General features: G+C 41.9%; 1 protein-coding gene across 29 annotated transcripts in view; it reads left to right on the forward strand.

Moving 5' to 3' along the window:
• The window catches only part of LOC132341420 (ceramide transfer protein-like), a 218,126-nt gene extending 197,450 nt beyond the window's left edge, over window positions 1-20,676 (forward strand). For 7 of the 29 annotated variants that reach the window (XM_059872980.1, XM_059872970.1, XM_059872972.1 and 4 more), the window contains 3 exons: window positions 4,611-4,740; window positions 6,017-6,178; window positions 9,054-20,676. In XM_059872980.1, the coding sequence (XP_059728963.1) occupies window positions 4,611-4,740; window positions 6,017-6,178; window positions 9,054-9,094 (333 nt within the window). In that variant the 3' untranslated portion in view covers window positions 9,095-20,676. Of the gene's footprint in view, window positions 1-4,610; window positions 4,741-6,016; window positions 6,179-9,053 lie in introns of those variants that run through there. The other 22 variants (XM_059872983.1, XM_059872976.1, XM_059872986.1 and 19 more) reach the window with 19 other exon arrangements.
• Window positions 20,677-21,431: the final 755 nt, after the last annotated feature.

A 21,431-nucleotide genomic window follows, 5' to 3' on the forward strand; every position in this document is an offset into this window, starting at 1 on the left:
TATTGCTGCTCAGGGCCCCAGTGGAACTTGTTCTTCTTACCGGTGACCAGGTAGAGAGGGTTCACAATCTGACTGTACTCAGGAATGTGCATTCTCTAAAAGCCTATGGCACCTAGGAAAGCTTGTGTTTCTTTCTTGCTGGATGGTGGAGACATTGCTGTGATCTTGTTGATGACATCAGTGGGAATCTGACGCTGTCTATCTTGCCACTTCACTCCCAGAAACTGGATCTCTTGAGCAGGTCCCTTGACTTTGCTCTTTTTGATGGCGAAGCCGGCTTTCAGGAGAATCTGGATAATTTCCCTTCCTTTCTCAAACACTTCTGCTGCCGTCTTCCCCCATACAATGATGTCATCAATGTATTGCAGATGTTCTGGAGCCTCACCCTTTTCCAGTGCAGTCTGGATCAGTCCATTGCAGATAGTGGGGCTGTGCTTCTACCCCTGGGGCAATTGGTTCTAGGTATACTGCACTCCCCTCCAGGTGAAAGCAAACTGAGGCCTGCAGTCTGCTGCCAGAGGAATGGAGAAAAATGCATTGGCAATGTCAATAGTGGCATACCACTTTGCTGCCTTGGACTCTAGCTCGTACTGGAGTTCTAGCATGTCTGGCACGGCAGTGCTCAGTGGTGGAGTCACTTCATTCAATGCACGGTAGTCTACAGTCAATCTCCATTCTCCCTCAGATTTACGCACAGGCCAAATGGGAGTGTTGAAGGGTAAGTGGGTCTTGCTGACCACCCCTTGGCTCTCCAGCTCACGGATCATTTTGTGAATGGGGATCACGGCATCTCGATTCGTCCGATACTGCCGGCGGTGCACTATTGAGTTGGCAATTGGCACTTGTCGCTCTTCCACTTTCAGAAGTTCTACTGCAGATGGGTCTTCTGACAGTCCAGGCAAGGTGTTCAATTGCTTGATGCCTTCTGTCTCTACAGCAGCTATTCTGAATGCCCATCTGAATCCCTTTGGGTCCTTGAAATACCCACTTCGGAGGAAGTCTATGCCTAAAATACATGGGGCCTCTGGGCCAGTCACAATGGGGTGTTTCTTTCACTCATTTCCAGTCAGGCTCACCTCAGCTTCCACCAAAGTGAAATCCTGGGATCCCCCTGTCACACCGGCAATAGAAACAGACTCTGCTCCCACATGTCTCTATGGGATTAATGTACATTGCGCACCAGTGTCGACTAAAGCTTCGTATTCTTGTGGTTCAGATGTGCCAGGCCAACGAATCCACACAGTCCGAAAAACACGGTTTTCCCTAGCCTCTATCTGGCTAGAGGCAGGGCCCCTCTAAGCCTGGTTATCCTTCTTTCCCTGGACATTTGTCTTGGAGGTTCTTTCAAGGGCATCAAAAATATTGTCATTATCATCATATATGACAGTTCGGTTACTGGCTACTGGAGCTGCTTCCCTTTTGGAACTTCCTCTCTGAGTCTTCAGTTCACGCACCCATTGTACCAGAGCAGCAGTGGGTTTTCCATCCCATCTCCTCATGTTTTCTCCACAATCACGCAGGAAGAACCGCAGCTCAGCTCGTGGGGTGTACCTTCTCTCTCCCTCTGGGGAGCATCTGCGTTGGGCACCAGAACCTCTGATCTGTACTGCTGAGATTTGAAGAAGGTCTTCCTTAATCTCTTCTCTGAGCTTCTTGTGATTCTCCTCTATCTTATCCTCTAACTTCTGCAGACGTGTTTCCACTGCTGCGATTCTGGCATGTGTCGGGCCATGCACAGCGTCTGCATATGCTCGGAGTTTCTTTGCCATATCCAGCACGGTCTCCTCACCATCATCTCGCTTCATTATTGCTAGAGCAGAAGCATATTCATGTGGCCCGAGTCGTACAAGTTTTCTCCACATTACAGATGTGCATGGTACCAAGTCCGGATTTACAGTGTTTACATCATCCGAGAAGACAATCTCTGCCACTGCCATTTCCCTCAAGCGTTTGATCCCTTGCTCTATGGTCTTCCACTGTGTTTGCTGCATATAGAGATCGTCTGCACACAGGTATCTTTGTGCAACACTTCCCAGGACTCGTGCCCAGAGGCTGTGAGGGTTAGCCCCCCTCATCATTCCTTGGTCAATGACAGGATCATGTGACAGGGATCCCAAATGCCTGGCTTCACTACCATCTAAAATTGTAGCCTCACCTGCAGCATCCCAGAGACGGACTAACCAACTAATTATGGATTCATCAAGCCGCCGGGTATAATCCTTCCTTAGGCCACAAAGGTTCTTCAGGGAATAGGACTCAATATTGGCTTCTGAGGCTGTGTCAGTTTCATTAACTTTGGGCTTTTTATCAGTAGTTGGTGGTGAGGGTCTTTCCCCTGGATCATCATTGTCAGTCACTGGCCGATTGGTTTTGCTCGTGTGCTTCTTTCCTGCAGCAACTGCCAGTGGCTTAGGCTTACTGTCTGGTTCAGCTCCAGCCTGAGCAGCTGGAGTGTTGGCTGCAGCCTGAGTGATTGGAGTAGCTGCTGCTTTATCTCCCTGCCTGCCTGCCTCTGTCTGCTGTCCTTTAGTATCTAGCAGGGTGCGATAAACGTAGGCCAGGGCCCAGCTTATTGCAATGAGACTTTTTTCTTTAGAGTCACCATGGCACTTCTCTTTCAGGTATTTTCCCATCTCAGCTGGGTTCTGAATTTGTTCACATGGAAAATCCCAGTCTACAGGATCAGAAAATTCCTTCAGGGTTTGGCCCATATTTTCCCATTCTCTACACCACTCATCATTTTTCATGCCTGAGTCTACTTCTGGGTCAGGGGTCTTGTCAGCTCCTCTGGACATCTCAGCCCTCATTCTAGAGAAGCTGCAGACTATATAGAGGAAGCTTACCACATTTAATGCCAGAAACATGGTCTCCTTACCATTCAGGGGAAACTGAACATTCTCAAAAAGTGACATAACAGATTCAGAGGAGAAGAAGGAAAGGAAAGGCTGGAAAGTCTCATTCCCTGCTCCTCCTCTAACAAACTGGGTGCAATTACTAATAAATTCCCAAAACATACTGCCGGAACTAGGACGCGGGGTAGGACGAAGAAACCATAAACCATACATATTGTAAGCAGACTCCAGTAACCTCGTAAATGCCCTATAAATCATTATCAGCAAGGCCAGCAAAATAGCTATTCCAATCCGTGCCCCTGTACTGTGAAAATTACGTCTTAGGGACAATAATCCTAGTGACCAGAAAGGTATTGAAACCTCAAAAAGGCTTATAGACCAGAACCACATGAAGGCCTCCACCCCAAGAGACATTACGAAATCGAGCAACATGGCTACTGACTGCTTCAACTCACTACAGAGCAAGCACAACCAACATGCAATCAATAATGCTTTTTTCCACTTTCTCGAGCCACACGTTGGGCGCCAATTGATGTGCTTGTCCTGGTTCAGGGCAAATTTGGGAGAGAACCTCCAAAGGGCCCCCCTAGGAAATCAGATTCTACCACCCCTCCCCCAACCGGTCCAGGAGAAAATACTTCCTTGGAGAAAAGTGGAAAAAAACTGTTTATTAAACAAGAAAACTTAATATTAAACAATAAAACCCCTTGCTGCTCCAAAGGAGATGACACACCCAGAAAGTCCCCTCCCCAGATTCCAGTTCAGCTCACTCAGTCCCTTATCAGTCCCTCCGGCACTGGAAATGCCCTGGCCCAGGCCCGGCCCGGCCCACCGATGCAAGCTGGTGGTTTTATGGTTGTTCAGTCCAGAGCAGGTGTGAACAGGTCTAGAGAAAGGGGAAAAAGGAAAAAAAAGCACAGTCCAGGGAACTTTTTTGCCTCAGCTAGCTAAACTAACTAAAAAGCAAGAAAAAAAGAGAGCCCTGTCCCGCCGTCTGTTCATCCGCAGAACCACGCAGTCCAGAAGCAGGAATGTGTAGGAGTGAGTTCAGTGTCTGAAAACAAACTACGCGCCTCCTCTCACCCCCTCAATCTTTGAAGCAAGTCTTAAAGGTGCAAAACTTACTATTCAACATAAACGGAACGAGACGATTGAGGATAAAAGCATCATATAGTCAACCTAGGACATAAGGTGTTGCAGAAAAATGGAAGCTAAATTTCTGGTGAAAACATTTTAAAGAATTGAGGTTCCTTCATATGGAATTGAATAAATAACTCTTCAATATTGCCAGACATGGGGATAGGCTTGTATAACTAGATATGGAATCTGTTAAACCTACAGCTTACACAATTCTGCCTTGGTTCTCTCAGACAGTAGCAATGATTGTTTTCTCTGTAGTGTTTCTGTGCTGAATACTATGCCATTGCCTGCTTACAAGGGAAAAGTTACTAACTGATATTTGTAAACACTGATGCATTATTCATTAGATGTTTCCTTACTTGTCACAATAATTGAAATAATTCACCGTATTAAGCAAGCAGAAACTTCAGATTCAGGCGTTTCTGTTTAACCCTTTCCCTACTCACCATGTACCTTTCATTCACATTCATGTCTCATCCATGTAGTGCTAGAAGGCAAACTCCCAGAAACATAACTTTTGGACTACCTTAGACTTCATACTAAATTAAAATGTTAGCATTCGCATATGTTGAAATAAACCTAGTTTGAAGTTTACAAATGTTTGGTTTTTTTTGATAGATAAACAATCGTTGTGTCCGTGCCAAAATAAATATTGCTATGATTTGTCAGACTTTAGTAAGCCCGCCAGAAGGGAATAAGGAAATAAGCAGGGACAATATCCTATGCAAGATTACATATGTAGCTAATGGTAAGTCTAAAATTATTCAGTATTACATTAATTATATATGTTAATTCCTGGGAGCTGAATACTGGGGAACAAAAATGTTGATGCAGTTTTCTGGTAAATTTTTATATAGGATCACATTTCTGGTCTTCATGGTCAAAAGTACTCACATTCATGTGCTACATCAATCAGTGAATGGGATCTTTCATTGTGTTGCATTTTGAGAGCAATAAATTAAAGTAATGTGTAGCTCAGTCCTAAGTACAGAACCTTGGGGTGAAGGGGGGGGTGGGCAGAAGAAATATCTGCAATTGGCATGACTTGGCATGAGCTTTAAGTTTTAGTAATAATCTGGGGGTTTTATTCATGCATTACTATAAATTTTTTTTACCCAATTCATGTTTGTGAAAGGATGCTTACAAACTGCAGTATAATGTAGTCTACTTTTTTTGTTTTAACTGACAGAATCTTTGTTATTGACTGCAAAGTTAGCAAAACCAAACTGTATTTTTACTGTACCCAGTATTCAGCAGTATATTATAGTATTGGAACCTCATACCTATTATCTCCTCTCCTGTAGCTGCAAAATACTTTATCTAACCTGCTTATTACTTTTGACCACCTATTACATAGCTTGTTAAATAATCACAATCTGAAAATTGCGTTCGGTAAATCTTTGCCATATAGGAGTGATACAACTTATATTAAATCCTGTATGAATAATACTGTATTATGTTAAACTCTGGGGTAAGCTCCTTTGTTTCTTGTTTAGAAGTTTCATAATTATTTAAAAAATATATCTTCATTGACAAATTCTGAACTGTGATTATATGGGAAGTGGCATATTTTTCAGCAAAATATTTGACCAGTGAATTTAGGCATATTTTATAATCAGAGCAAATTTTGCTTTAAGTACTTTAAAAATAATTTGTAAGACATTGGCTATGTAGCAACTCTGCAGGCAAATGCAGCAGTTATTGAAAAGTTAAGGCTTGACTTCTATGTTCTTTGAAATGAGAAGTAGTGTGAGTCTGTCTTTCCATTGTTTTTTGGAAGTACTTAAAGAATACCATCTTTCATTTGGGCATTCCCCAAAGCCAACACACCATGTTTAATATTTTCTAAATATTAGCATTGTAGAACTGGACTACATTAGAGTAATAAGAGTAGAAAGTGCTGCTATACAAGCTGAAAGAGTTTAAATTCTGCCCATTATCCTTTCCTGCTACTTCAGAAAGAATTACAGGAATACAAACTTAAATTTTCTTTTCGAGCTTTTAGCATATTTGTTGTATTTCAGTGATTGGCTTAATGTCTACTTCTAGTGAACCCAGGAGGATGGGCACCAGCATCAGTGTTACGGGCAGTGGCAAAACGAGAATATCCAAAATTCTTAAAGCGTTTTACATCATACGTGCAAGAGAAAACGGCAGGAAAGCCTATTTTATTCTAGCATTAGCAGGTATGCATTCATTTTTTTAATTCTTGATTCACTATTTCAAATATTTAAGTCCAAACAGAAGTATGTGATCTAGAAATGTCTGCCTAGCATGAATTCAGTGCTTGGATTTAATACATGTAGATGGTTACAGGCACTTCAGGAGGGATAGGCAGGGCAGGCGATTTGGCGGGGGGGTTGCATTGTATGTAACAGAGGGGCTGGAAGGTATGGAGCTCACAGTTGGCAGTGGCACAGCTGAGACCGTCGGGGTAAGGATCAAGAGAAAAACAAATAAAGCATGGAGGCTACCCAGCAAGGATGATGACACTGATGAATTCTTCTTTACGGAACTAAGGGACACTTCTAAGTCAACCACCCATGTCCTTATGGGAGACTTCAACTTGCCAGATGTTAACCACACAGCTGGTACAAGCAAGTCCAGGAGATCCCTAAAACACCTGGATGACAACTTCATGGTACAGGTGCTAAGGGAGCTGACTAGGAAAGATGCCCTCCTTGATTTGTTGCTTGTTAACAGAGAGGGTCTTGTGAGGGGAGATTGGCGGCCGTCTTGACCACAGTGACAACGAAGCGATCGAGTTTAAAATCTCTGTTGACAGGAGAAAAAGTGTCAGCAAAGCTTCAACCCTGGAAATGAGGAGAGCAGACTTCAGGTTGTTCAGGGAACTAGTGAGTAAGGTTCCCTGGGAAAATGCTTTTGAAGGTGCTGTGGTCCATCAGTGCTCGTCACTTTTTAAACACCATCTCCTAAGGGCACAGGAGCAGGCAACTGCCAAATGTTGGAAGTCAAGCAGATGAGGCAGAAGGCTGGCTTGGCTGAACAGTGATCTTTTGGAGATAAGCAAAAAAAAAGAAAGTGTATGGACATTGGAAGCAAGGTCAGGTGACATGGGAGGACTACAGAGATACTGCTCGCCACTGTAGGGAGAAAATTTGTGTGGACAAAGCACCATTAGGGTTCAAGATGGCCAATGCTGTGAAGGACAGCAGAAAGGGCTTTTTAATATGTTAACAGCAAAAGGAGAATCAGAGATAACATTGGTCTGTGGCTTGATGAATTCAGTCACCTCACAAACAAGCACACAGATGAAGCAGAGACATTTTCTGCTTTCTTCACCTCTCTCATCAATACCAATGATGGCCTCTGGGACCCCCAGAGCCCTGAGCTAGAGGACCACAGCTGCGAGAATGACAAACTCCCAGTCAATAGTGAAACTGCAGGATTTGCTGCTCCAGCTGGATTCCTATAAGTCTATGGGACCTGATGAGATTCATCCAAAAATGCTCAAAGAGTTGGCTAATGTCATCGTGAGGCCACTCTCAATGATTTCTCAATGGTCTTAGGAATCTGGAGAGGTCCCAGTTGACTGGATGCTCGGTAACATTATCCCAATTTTCAAGAAGCACAAGAGGGATGGTCGTGGTAAGTACAGACCCGTCAGTTTCACTTCAATGCCTGGTAAAATTATGAAGACTATTCTGGGACTTATTGAAAAACATCTGAAGGACAACGCAATCACTGATCACAGCCAGCATGGCTTCACGAGGGGAAAGTCCAGTTTGACAAACTTCATTTCCTTTTATGACAAGGTAGCCCACCTAGTTGATCAAGGGAAGCTAGTTAATGTAATCTTCTGGGATTTCAGTAAAGCTCCATTTTAAAGCTCGGGGCTTCATTTTAGGGCCAGTTCTCTTCAACATCTTCATAAATGACTCGGATGCAGGACTCGAAAAGATACTAAGTAAGTTTGCGGATTACACTAAATTGGGAGGAGCCAATCATTTGAAGTTTAACAAAGGCAAGTGACTGATTCTGCATCTGGAATGGGACAACCTTGGATGTATATACAGACTAGGGAACAAGAGGCTGGAGGGCAGCCCCATGGGAAGAGATCTGTGCGTTTGGGTTCACAGCAAGTTGAATATGAGTCAGGAGTGTGCCCTGGCAGTCATAAGACTCAACCAGGTGCTGGGGTGACCAAGTTCAGCATCATGAACCGGTCAAGGGAGGTGATTGTCCCACTCTGCTCTACACTGGTGTGGCCTCACCTCAAGTCCTGTGTGCAGTTTTGGACACCTCAATATAATAAGCAAATAAAGCCATTGGAGAGAATCCAAAGGAGGGCCATGAAGATGGTGAAGGGCCTTGAGCAGAAGCCATATGAGGAGTAGCTGAGGTCATTTGGTTTGTTCGGCCTGGAGAAGAGGCGATTGAGGGGAGACCTTATTGCAGTCTACAACTTCCTCATGAGCAGAAGCAGGCAGGCAGGCTGGCAACTGATCTCTTTTCTGTGGTGACCAGTCATAGGACCCGAGGGAATGACATGAAGCTGAGTCAGGGGATATGTAGCTTGGATATAAGGAAAAGGTTCTTCGCTCAGAGGGTGGTTGGACACTGGAACAGGCTCCTCAGGGAAGTGGTCAACCCACCAAGTCTGTCTGAGTTCAAGAAGCATTTGGACGATACTCTCAGGCATATGGTGTGCTTCTTGAGGCTGTCTTGTGCAGAGTCGATAGTTGGACTCGATGTTCCTTGTGGGTCCCTTCCAACTGAGGATATTCTATGATTCTATGAAAATGGGGTTTTGTCATTTTTCTATGTATGCCATAGGCTACCTCTATTTTTAGATTCTCTTTGTTTCAGACTCCAAAAGTCATAGTAGTTTCATCCTTCTGTAAGAGGTAGCCCAGTAATGATTCTTATTTTTAATTGTATATTGTTGAAGAACTAGTGTCGGTGGATCAATTAAAACACAGCTGTCACTTGCCAGCAGTTCAAATGGGATAATAGTGCTGATACTATTTAAGGGGTTTAACATATTCTGGTTTTCCTATTAGTGTTCAAAATTTTCTCTACTGTGTTTTGTCTTCGCAGTGATCAGGACAAGACTGGGTGAGCATTCCACCTTGAAGTGACCGATAAGCGCATAGACCACTCAGTGTTGGAACAAAGGATCTATAGTCTTTTTATCATTTCTAGGGTTTGTATACTGAAGTAAAGAAGCACTGCATTACCATGAGGCTGAATATTTAATACTAGCTCTCTCCTAAATTTTTTGCAGAGTCAGTGTGTAATTATCAATAGATGTTTTGATAACATGCATATGGCTATTTTGATTGCTTTAGAAGAGGAAGAATGTGTACAGCTTTGAATCACCAACAGGGGTTACTGCTTTAATTTTAAACAGTGTGCAGAATTTCGCTGTCAACATTCCTAAGATGCTAGTGCAGTTTTTGTGCGTGTCTAAAAAGCACAAAAGACAAATGCATGTATAGCATACTCTATGTGCTTTATGTGCACAAATTCTGTAGTATTTTGGTGGGGAGGGAGGGAGTTCAGTAAAGCCTAAGTGACTTATTAACAGGTTTTGTTTTAATATAATCGTAGTTCATTGCCATTTGTTTCTATAATGAATCATCTTGTTACATAAAATGTCAGGTAATAATTGAGGGCTGTCAAAATCATTATGACTTTGCCTTTTCTGTTGTCTTACTCTTATGAAGATCTTTGGCTCTGAAGGAATAAGAGTGTGAAAAGCTTTATTTTTCCCCAGGTATGTTTCTATTGGATTTTTTAGTTATGCAATATGTGCTAAAGAAATGTTGCTATTAAACATGATCCAGAAATTTCTAGGAAGATGCTTTATGAGAGGGCAAGATAGTGCCTGAAAGCCTAAAGTCATCTGATCATTATAAATGTGGACTGCTTTCTTGCATATCCTGGGCTTTCCCAAAGCTGTGAGAAGGTACACTATAATATTTACTGAAGTAATTTAGACTACATAAGACAACATTCCCAGCCTAGAATGAGGATGAGGACATTATTTTCAGATTCTGCATGTGTTTTTCTCATCTTGATAAAGCCATGCTATGAGGTTCATGTAGAAAATAAGTTGCACTGATACTTGCCTCAATCAAAAACTCATCAGTTTTAAGGATGTATAGTTCATATTGGAAAGTTCTGCCTATTTGCTATGTCAGATATTTGCCTGCCTCTGATTCTGGATATGCTTGTTAAGAGAACTGTCTGGCAGACTCGTACTGATTTTGAGATCTTTTATCCATGTCCTGTAGCTGGAAACTCTTCAGAGACTGCTGGATGTTTCACTGACCTGTGTATTTTAAGAAAAAAGCTCCAGATTTATTTTTTTCTCTCAAAAGAAAACTGAAAGTCTTGTTTGCTGTAGTATGGTAGGTAACTGAAAAAAAAAAAGCAATTTAATAAAGATTTGGTGAATTATTAAATGTGATCTGCACAGTGTTGAAAAAATACTTTATCTGTTCATTTTCTTTATAGAGATGAAATAATACATAGCACACAATTACACATGCATGCAGCTTTCATGTTCCATAACTTTTTCCTTTTTATTTGCCTTTTTAAAATGGTGTACATGGAATATGCCTTATTACAGAGTTATTTTATTAATTTGAATATCTAGAAAAGCACCTATATGTTAATGCTAGTAAGGCAAATAAAATAAAAAGCTGTATGTTTACTACATCTCTAGTGAACATTTTATATAGTAATGTTAAAAAATATATCTCAAATATACTTCATTTTAAAATCAACCAAGCAGTGGTTAATTCCACCATAGCTACTGATGGGAATGTAAAGGGAAAAAAAGTCCAAAATATAAAGAGCTTAGCTCCATTTTTGTCTTTTCTTGTAGTTGTCAAACACAGGCAACTAATTGTTCATTAATTTGCAAACCAGTATATAATTCTTATATCATAAGTTGCATTTGCACAAAATATGATATACTTTTGCAATTCTGTAAATAAAATTAAACTACAGATACTAATTGTAAATAATATTTTGCTTTTAGATAAAAGCACTGTTACTTCACTACAGCTGGCCCTGCCCAGAGTTCTAAGTCTTCTTAAAGAATACGGAAGGAGTTGCAAAATGAGAAATAGGTATTAATTAATTTACTGCTTTAAAAACAAATTTTAAAAGGCAGCTCTCAGCCTCTCAGATTGTCCATGAGCAAGTAGCCATTAGGCCTTTTCTTCTACAAGGGATCTTTCATGTTTTTTTTAAGTTCCCCTTGTCTTTTGAGCCTAACCCTCTTTCCAGTCACTGCCACATATCTGTGCATTCTGAGTTCTCTTCTTCCTGTTAAAGGATCTGTAGTATTTATACAGCTGTGGTCTTTGCAGAAGCAGCCCATGATTCTAGAATGGCTGTTTTCATAAGCTGAACCAATTTGAAGGGCTGAGAAGACAGTTTTCTGTTCCATCACATATTGTTCTCTGAATATTTGTGTCTGTTTGGTAAATTTGAATGTTGCTGATCTAGATGTGAAGGAAATGACTTTGTAGAACTTGTATTGGGAATGAAGATGAGAGATGGTCATTGTTATCCTGTCTGAAAACCTGAAAATCTTATTTTGACAAATTTATCTGTGAAAAATTTAATACATCTTGGAAAAAAAATTACCTTTTACTTAATTGGGCTGAGCTGCCTTATGTGAAGTTGTGCAGATTCTCTTTTAACTAATCAGATTGTCCATCTGTATTTTTTGTCAAGTTGTACAGATTACACTGTATTTGAATTGCCACCATTCATCTACAGATTGAAATAATGAATCATATTTTTGAATACCTTGAGTGTATAGAGCATAACTGTTTTGTTCTATAATAGCTTTATGTTCCTAATGATAAATATTTAAAAATTAATAAGAAGTTGGTCCTTCCATGGTACAATCACAAATTTTGAACCAGTATTTAAAAGTGAAAAGTATTAAAAAATATGAAGAAAAATCCTGCTTTGTAGTTATTTTTAACTTCCAGTGCTTTGGAGAAACTTATTTAAAACATTTTACCTTGTAACCAACTTTTGGATTGTATATAAAGTTATATACAATACTATAATGTAAGGAAACCATTTGACAGGAAAACAGTTTGCATATATTACTGAGGTTATCATAGAATCATAGAACCAGTAAAGTTGGAAAAGACCTCCAAGATCATCAAGTCCAACCTATGACCGAACATCACCATAGCAGAAAGTGCCATGTCCAGTTGTTTCTTGAACACTTCCAGGGATGGTGACTCCATCAGTTCCCTTGATGCCTGGAAATAGAACAAAACCTTCCCAAACAATGTTAAAATGATAATATAAAAGCAAACCTTTACTTGAAAGCTTTCAGGTGCATAATATGGTAAAAACTTTGCCCCAAATTAGATTAGTACAATGTTATAAGATTGGGTAATTAGCATATCTAGCAAATATTGTCTAATTAGAAGAGCAGTTGGTTAGGTAATCTACCCCCTGGGTTCTGCCCTATTGGTGCTCTCCCCCATGTCCTAGCTCTACCTTTATTATGTCTACAATTACATGATGCAAAATAAAATGTCCTTGCTAAACAAACAAACAAGACTAAACAGAATTCCAAGAATGCATCAATAACAGTTTGTTCATTGTGGGAAAGAGCTGGAAAAGTACTAGAAGTTGCAACCAGGCCTTAAAAATCTATAAAGCTAAAAATACACGAGGAATACATAAAAAGCTAAAAATCTTTAGGTATCAACCTGGGCAGCTGGTTCCAAAACCTGCCAACCATTTTGGTGAAGAAATTTTTCCTAATATCTAGCCTAAACCTCCCATGGTGAAACTTGAGGCTGTTTTCTCTCGTCCTATCACTTGTTACTTTGGAAAATATCCCAACACCCACCTTGCTACAATCTCCTTTCAGATAGTTGTAGAGAACAATAAGGTCTACCCTCAGCTTCATTTTTTCCAGACTAAACAACCTCAGTTCCCTCAGCCTCTCCTCATAAGACTTGTTGTCTAGACCCTTCACCAGCTTTGTTGTTCTTTAGACACAGTCCAGTACCTCAATGTCTTTCTTTTAGTGAGGGGCCCAAAACTGAACACAGGATTCACGTTGCAGCCTCTCTAGTGCTGAATCCTGAAGAATGATCAGTGCCCTAGTCTTGCTGGACACACTAGTTCTGATACAAGCCAGGAGGCCATTGGCCTTCTTGGCCACCTGGGCAAACTGCTGGCTCATGTTCAGCTGGCTGTCTATCAGCATCCTTGGGTCCTTTTCCATTGCACCACTCTGCCTCCAGCTTGTAGCATCCCCTGGAATTGTTGTGACCAAAGTGCAGGACCTGGCACTTTGCCTTATTGAACCTCATATAGTTGGCCTTGACCCATTGATCCAGTCTGTCCAGATAGATCTGTAGAGCCTTCCCACCCTCCAGCAGATCAAAATTCCTTCACAACTCAGTGTTGTCTGTGAACTTACCAAAAGTATGCTCAATCTCCACGTCCAGATCATCAGTCAAGGTATTAAGCAGGACTCATCCAATATTGAACCTTGGGGAACCCCACTAGTGACTGGCCGCCAACTGAATGTAACTCGATTCACCACCAGTCTCTGGGCCTGGCCATCCAGCCAGATTTTAACCCAGTCAAGAGTGCAACATGGGCAGCCAAATTTTCCAAGCAAATGCTGTGGGAGACTGCATCAAAGGCTTTACTGAAGTTCAAGTAGACAACATCCATAGCCTTTCCCTCATCCACTAGGTGGGTCACCTGGTCATAAAGGGAGATCAGTTTGGTCTAATAGGACCTGCCTTTCCTAAACCCATCTGGGCTGAGTCTGATCCCTTGGTTGTCCTGTATGTTCCGTGTGATCGCACTCAAGATAATCTGTTCCATAACCTTTCCTGGCACTGAGGTCAGCCTGACAAGCCTGTAGTTCCCTGGATCTTCCTTCCAACCTTTCTTGCGGATGGGCATTACATTGGCCAACCTTCAGTTGTCAGTGTCCTCCCTGGTTAGCCAGGTGTATTGGGTCTGGCTGAGCTGGAGTTCATTTCCCATAGCAGCCCTCACAGTGCTATGCTTTGCATTGGTAGCTAGAAAGGTGTTGATAACACACCAGTGTTTTGGCTACTGCTGAGCAGCGCTGGCATGGCATCAGTGCTGTCTCTCAACATTCCACCCCCATCAAGGAGCTGGAAGTGGGCTAGATTCTGGGAGGGGACACAACTAGGCCAGAGGACCCAAATTAACCAAAGGGGTATTCCATACCATATGACATCAGGTCAGATATAAAAGCTAAGGAAGGGAGGAGGCATTCATTTTTTTACAGTGTTTTCCTTCCAGAGCAACCACTACATGTACTGAAGCTCTGCTTCCCAGGAAATGGCTGAACATCACTTGTTGATGGAAAGTACAGAATAACCTTTTTTTTCTCTTTGCTTATGCGTGTGCAAACTTTCATGGTTTTTTTTCTTTAGTCAACTGCCTAATCTCAATCTGCCAGTTGTTTTCCATCTTATTTTCTCTCCCCTGTCCAGCTGGGAAGTGATAGAGTGACTTGGTGGGCACCTAGCACCCAGCCATGGTGAATCCTTTTCAGTCCTTCTGGCACCCAATGTAGGCATGACCATAACCCCCTATTCCCTGTCTCCTTGTGCTGCTGGGGAAGGAGGTAGAACTTGGAAGGAGGGAGGGGTAGGGGGAAGGTGTTTTTAAGGTCTTATTTTACTTCTCATTATCCTCCTCTGATTTTGTTAGTAATAAATTGAATTAATATCTCTAGTCTTTTTTGCCCATGACAGTATTTGGTGAGTCCTTTTCTCAACTCATGAACCCTTCATTATATTATGTCTCCCCTGTCCAGCTGCAGAGAGGAGTGATAGAGAGGCTTTGGTGGGTGCCCGGCATGCAGCCACGGTCAACCCACTTCACCAGTACTGAAGATAAATGAGGGAGAGTGGTTTGACAAGCTCTTCTGCTTGCTCCTTCAGCACCTGTCCTGGTTTAGGGCAAATTTGGGAGAGAATCCCCAAAAAGGGGGCCCCTCCCCACAACCGGTTCGGGAAGAATTCCTTGGAGAGACGTGGAAAGAACCTCTTTATTTAACAGGCACAGCACCCCCCAGCGCACAAAATGAACAATACCGGCTGACACCACTCTTTCACCACTCTGAAAAAGATGACAAATTCAGAAAGTCTCTCCTGGGGGGTTGCTCTGTTATCAGTCCCTCCGGCACTGGGGCAGCTGCTGCAGCCACAAGATGCAAACTCTCTCTCGGTGTTTCCCAGGTCCCAGTCCGGAGCAGGTTTGGGTAGATCCAAAAAGGAAAGGAGAAACAGTCCAGGAAGAAATTTGGACTGTTTAGCTAAACTAACTAATGAGAAGAAGCAGAAAACAAGAGCAAGCAGAAGCAAGAGCAAAGCAAAAAGCAGGGCAAAAAGCAAAAAACAGCACTATGTACTGTCCCATCGTCTGTATGTCCCGCTGGCTGTGGGGAAGTGGCTGATAAGAGGCTCAAAACAAAACTTGCACTCTGCAGAGCCAGTCTTGAAGGCACAGAAGATAATATCCAGCATAAATAACACACACGAATGGGGATACAAGCATCCTAACGTCACCCTAGGACAGCACCCTTGGGTGAATCTGGTCCCATAAACTTGTGAGTGTCTAAGTGGCACAGAAGGTCATTAGCTACTTCCTCCTGAATTGCAAGGGGTCTATTCTGCTCCCCATCCCTGCGTATCAGTTCAGATGAGGGAGATGAAAGCTTGAATGCCACATTAATTTACATATTAAAAAGCTCATTTTGTGCTAGTATATCAGAGGCATGTTAAAATATGTTCCTGTACAGTACTGTCTTAATATAGAGCACTTCCAAAGTTATATTTAACCTTTTGTCTCTGTACAGAATTATTAACATTATGAAAATTTCCATGGTAAGTATGTAAATCCAGAACTGAGGAGTGCTAGCGAATAAACTTTTCTAAAGTATGAGGAATTTTAAAGAACCAAGATTAACATCTGTAGAGGAAGCTTTCCTAATAGCAGAAATAGCTAGTGCCTAATGGATCAATAACATCCTACCTTTATTTGCTATGCAGTGATTCCTAATTTTTATATAGTAATCACTAAAGTTGTAGAAAGCCTACAAGTATGCAAGACTGAAGGAACAACTTGAAATTATAGAAAGCATGACTTCCACAAAAAAAAAAAACCCTCTCAAGCTTAGCTGCATCAGGCCTCAGGTAATGTAATGCAGCAAAGGCAGAGTCCTTACACTAGCCCAGCCCTTGAAGAATGCAGTTATTTAAGCTGGCAAAAAGTAATCCTCAAAATAAAATAGAAAGAATACAGTCATATGGTTGGTCCCATAAGTTATGCTTGTGTTTTAAAAATATGTACTTTCCAGTAAGGAGATGTTGAGCATTTCTGGAGCTGTACGTATAACTACAAAAACAAGGGGGAAATGTCAGCAGAGTTGCTGCTCTGGATTTCAAGAGAGCAAACTAAGATATTCAGGGAGCTACATAGCAGAGTACCATAGGAATCTGCTTTTGAGGGCTTAGGAGTCTACAAGTTCTGGTCTATTTTGAAGAACCACCTTTTAAAGGCATAAGAGCAGCAACCTTAGTGTTGAAAGTCAAGCAAGTGGGGCAGAAGACCAGCTTGGCTGCACAGGGAACTCCTTGTGGAACTCAAGAGGAAAAAGAAATTGCACAATCTCTGGGACTGAGGTCAGGCTTTGCAGGAAAATTACAGAGGCATAGCTGATAAATGCAGGGAGAAGACATGGAAGGTCAAAGCTCACGTAGAGCAAAAACTGGTCAGTGTTGTGAAGGGCTTTTTTTAAGTATGTCAATAGCAAGAGTTTTAAAGAAAAGATGGTCATCAGATTAATAAGGATAAAGTGGAGACATTCAGTGCAGTTCTTTTCACCTGTCTTTAATAATACTCATGGACCTTGGGCTGCCTGGCCCCCTGAGCTGGAGGATCACGAGCGTGTGAGACATGGGGGGGGTCAGAAAACTAACTTAGAGTAGAAATTAATTTTTAGATTTAGATGAAGTGTGCAGTTTTTGTTTAGTCTGAAACTTGCTGTGCTCGCAAAAGTCTGTAGAGATGTGATGCACGGACAGACGTCTCTCCAACTAATTAAAGTTGAAAAGAAGGGTATTTATTGCAGCGCACTGGACACATGTGGAATCGTTTCCAAATACATGTGCAAGGAGTTGCAGACTCCTGCTCTCTATTTATACAGAAAAGGTTTTACATATCCAAGTGGTTTCTAAGAACGCATAATACATAAGCATTACCTGCCCACGTCATATTATAATCAGCTGAATATACATTATGACTGCGTAATTGTACTCCCTTAATTGGGTCAGTGGGATTTTGAAATAAGGGAGTGGGTGTATGGGAGGAAGAAAGCCGTCTTCCGCATGGTGAACTCTTCACCCATGGCAAGTTGACAGGACTTTTTGATCTGCTGGTTATGGTCCAAGCCGCTCCTAACAGTTTGATTATTCTTAAGGCAAGGTATTTCTATGGTCTCTGCTCCTTTGAAATTGCTACATCTATCCCTGTGTCCTGGTTTAGGGTAAATTTGGGAGAAAATATCCAAAAGGGACCCCTCCAGAAAGCAAACCCACAGGGCCCCTCCCCTCAACCGGCTCAGGAAGGATTCCTCAGAGAGAAGTGGAAAGGACCTGTTTATTTAACATGCAAAGCACTCCGCAGCACACAAAATGAACAATACCAGATGACAAAACTCATTCACTGCTCTGAAGAGATGACAAATTCAGAAAGTCTCTCCTGGGAGTGGTTGCTCTGTTATCAGTCCCTCCAGCACTGGGAATGGCTGCTGCAGGCCACAAAGTGCAAACTCTCGGTTTTTCCCAGGTCCCAGTCTGGAGCAGGGTCGAGTGGTTCAGAGAAAAGGGAAAGAAAAACAGTCCAGGGAAAATTTGGACTGCCTAGCTAAACTAACAAGCAAAAGCAAAAGCAAGAGCAAGAGCAAAGCAGAAGCAAGAGCAAAGTGAAAGCAAGAGCAAAAATCAAAAGCGGCACTATGTACTGCCCCGTCCGTGTCCTGCTGACTGTGGGGGAGTGAGCAGGCTTATAACAAAAAAAAACTTCCCTTTTCAGAGCCAGTCTTGAAGGCACAGAACATAATATGCAGCATAAACAGAACAGATGACTGGGGATACAAGCATCATAATGTCACCCTTGGACAGGTGGTAATGGTTTGAGAAAACCCAAATGATCCAAGGAATGTACAAAAAATAACACCTAATTAAGAAATAAGGCAAAGCTTACATCACTGGTTTCAAGCACTGCCTGAATAAACCCTGAGACACCTCCAACATCTCCTTGGGGAGGGATACTTCAGACAGAAGGATCAGGACTGTTTTAGTCAGAGTTCTTATATTCTGATCTTAGCCTGTGAATTGTACAGGGGAAAGGGGGAATTACCATTTCCATCAGTACCATACTGTAAACTATTTAATTCATCCCAAGACTGGACATGCTAGTGGGGTTATAAGTAAATGTTTGAATTGTGGGAATAATTAGTAATGTAGTTCACAAAATTTATGCTCTTGTTGCAGGAAGTGTTGAAGTAATAACTTTGTTTTGTGGATGGAAATAATAGTGCCTATTGAATGAGAGATACCTGAGGAACAGTGGGAAACCACAGTTAAGGGGTGTCAAAAACAATTGGCCTGGAAATTAATAAAAAGGAAGTGACAAGGGAAAGAAGAGGGCAAGCCTGGGCTGACCACTGTACTTGCCACCGAGAAGATCATATACACCTGCTATGGGCAGCAACCCCATAGGCAGGGAAGGTGGGGGTGTAAGCCATACCAGACCTCTATTATTGCTGTTTCTGTCACTCATTTGTTGTCTTTTCCCTTTCAGGATACCGGCAAGATCGTGTCACAAATGCCACTGAAAACATTACATGGAAAGAAACCAAAGTTCCTCTTTTATTACACACACCCATGTCAACAGTCAGTGTTATAACCCATCCAAATTAAGTACCTGTAGGCAAAACAAGAAAAAATTATCGGATTGCAAGAAACTTAGGAAAAAGTGGTAATAGACTGGGAATTGAATGTCCAAAAGGAGAGAGATGGATTTGTTTTACATTCAATCTTAAAGATATAGTTCAAGATTTGGTAAAAAAACAACTAGTAAACAAAAAAGTAAAACCAGCACAGCAATCTAACTCTGTATTGACCCCAAATTATATGCCAAATCGTATTATAAGACTCCAAGCAGTCCTAAAGAAGCAAAAGATATCAAAAAAAAAAACCAACCCAGGTACCAGTCCAAACTTAGATAACAATGTTAAAACCTAGCAGATTGAGTAATGTATTAGAGATAGGATGATAGAAGAAATTAAGATTTTTCCTTTTATGTGTTAGAACTGTTTTGATATTTCTTCCTTGTGTAATCCCCTAATTTATTTTGCCAGCATAGTCCAGAAGATGCAAGCAGACAAGAAATATCGCTCAAGCCAAATGATTTACAAAGAATAAGAGGGGGGATTGTGAAAAATGTGTATTTTATGAATGGCTTTTTGCAAATGTTAAAATGAATATTATATGTGTTATGTCAGAAAGTAATGCTGCATTAATTTTCTTAAGTAGTGTGCTAAATATAGTTTTAGGTTATAACATAATTTTAAAATAGAAACTATGCTATGTAAGATACTTTTTTTAAAGAAAGGACTCGCACCAAGATAGCAGCCATAGGACACCTAAATCTTACAGAGAAAAAGAATTTATTGCTCCCTTATCAGAAGAAACTAACTTCTTCCTGCCTTGCTCAGCACTGAAGATGCCATCAGGATTCAGAGGAAGAATTTGACACTGACCAGACAGAATCCTTTGTTTGAATGGAATTTATGCATCATGTATGAGATGTATGAATATGCAACAGGCTATTGTTTTTAAGGGTTAATCCTCTGTTACTGTGTGTCCTTTTTCGGGCTTATTTTGCCCAGGAAAAGTTACCCGGACTGTCCGTAAATCTTTGTTTTTATTGTCTCATATTGTCCTAATCCTCATGTCCTAGGGTGACGTTAAAATGCTTGTATCCCCAATCATCTGTTCTGTTTGTAGTATATGATAGAGATAATTCATGCTTTGTAACGGTATAAAAATTATAAAGATCCAACCATGCCTCTGACCCCCATGGCCAGAAGCAGGGCCTTCCTTTCTATTCAAAAGATTTCCCGGACTCGCCCAGATAAAATCATAACTATTAACAAATGAATGAGTCCTTCCTGGGCAATCATCGACCATTTCCCAGGAATGTCCAGAACATTCACAGAACAGCACCTGGAAGAGATTAAATCGAGGAACTGTGATGTCCTGGCTACAACTGAAAAGAAGACCATCTCAAGGAGCCCAGACAGCCATCCAAACCTATGGACTGACTTTTGTACAGGACTGAATCTGTATAGTTCCCGTTATACATATGTAGAGACTTACAGAAATCTTAGGTCATTTCTGCTCCAGGCAGAATAAACTGTATATAAGCTGGCTACCTGGAGCAGTTGGTGTGAAACTCTGGGGAGACGCTGACACTATGTCGGTTCAACCCAGGTTCACCCAGCGTCAAAGTCCGGGGTTGACACTGTCTTGGCTGTGGCGGTTTTATAATATTCTATTTTTTGGTTATCAATCTAATAAATTTATAAATTTTTTTTTATCAATTTGGCTGCAGATTTGATAATTTACAACAAAATGGTGACCCCAATGTGATCGGATATTGGGGTCCGGGAACCCCTTTTCCCGCCCGGGGGGCGCCCCGCTGGTTTTTAGCAGCCTGGACGGGAATTGGATTTCGGAACCAATCAGATCCACAAAAAACCGCAGACCGGAGCGGAGGATGATGATTGGAGCCGCGTGCTAAAGGAGCCACAGCCAAGGGAGTTAAGGGCCCATTCTTGACTCGGAAAGATCTAGAGAGATCTCCGAGATCCGAGGGTTTTTTTCATCCGTAAAAATCAACGTGCACAAAGAGATCCACACAAGAAAAGGACTGTAAGTATTGCGTGGTTTTGTTGGAGCGTGATCGGACGCATGTGTGAGACGTGACATTGTCACGGAGTGAGTGCAGGCCCCACAACTGCAGTTCCACTATCCCGCGAGGGAAGTGGTCAGTCAAGGGGGAAGCGAAAAGGTTCTGGTTCAAAACACACGAGACCTGGGGCTCGGGAAGAGTCTAGGGGGAAAACCGGTCACGTTTGGGATCGGAAGGGGAGAAGCGAGCCTGGAAAGGTCCAGGAACTCGTACGCCTTCTGAAACTGAAGGAAACAGGCAAGAAAGACTACCTACAAGTTGACAGGGCAGTCAACTGTCCGACTTGGTCAGGCTGGCGACTTTTCGAGAGCTGGAAAACCTGACGATGGAGAAAGGATCGGGACTCGAGACGAAAGTCCCGGGAAAACGACAGAAGGTAAGGAA

Source organism: Haemorhous mexicanus, chromosome W, assembly GCF_027477595.1.
Source record: "Haemorhous mexicanus isolate bHaeMex1 chromosome W, bHaeMex1.pri, whole genome shotgun sequence".
Lineage (NCBI taxonomy): Eukaryota > Metazoa > Chordata > Aves > Passeriformes > Fringillidae > Haemorhous > Haemorhous mexicanus.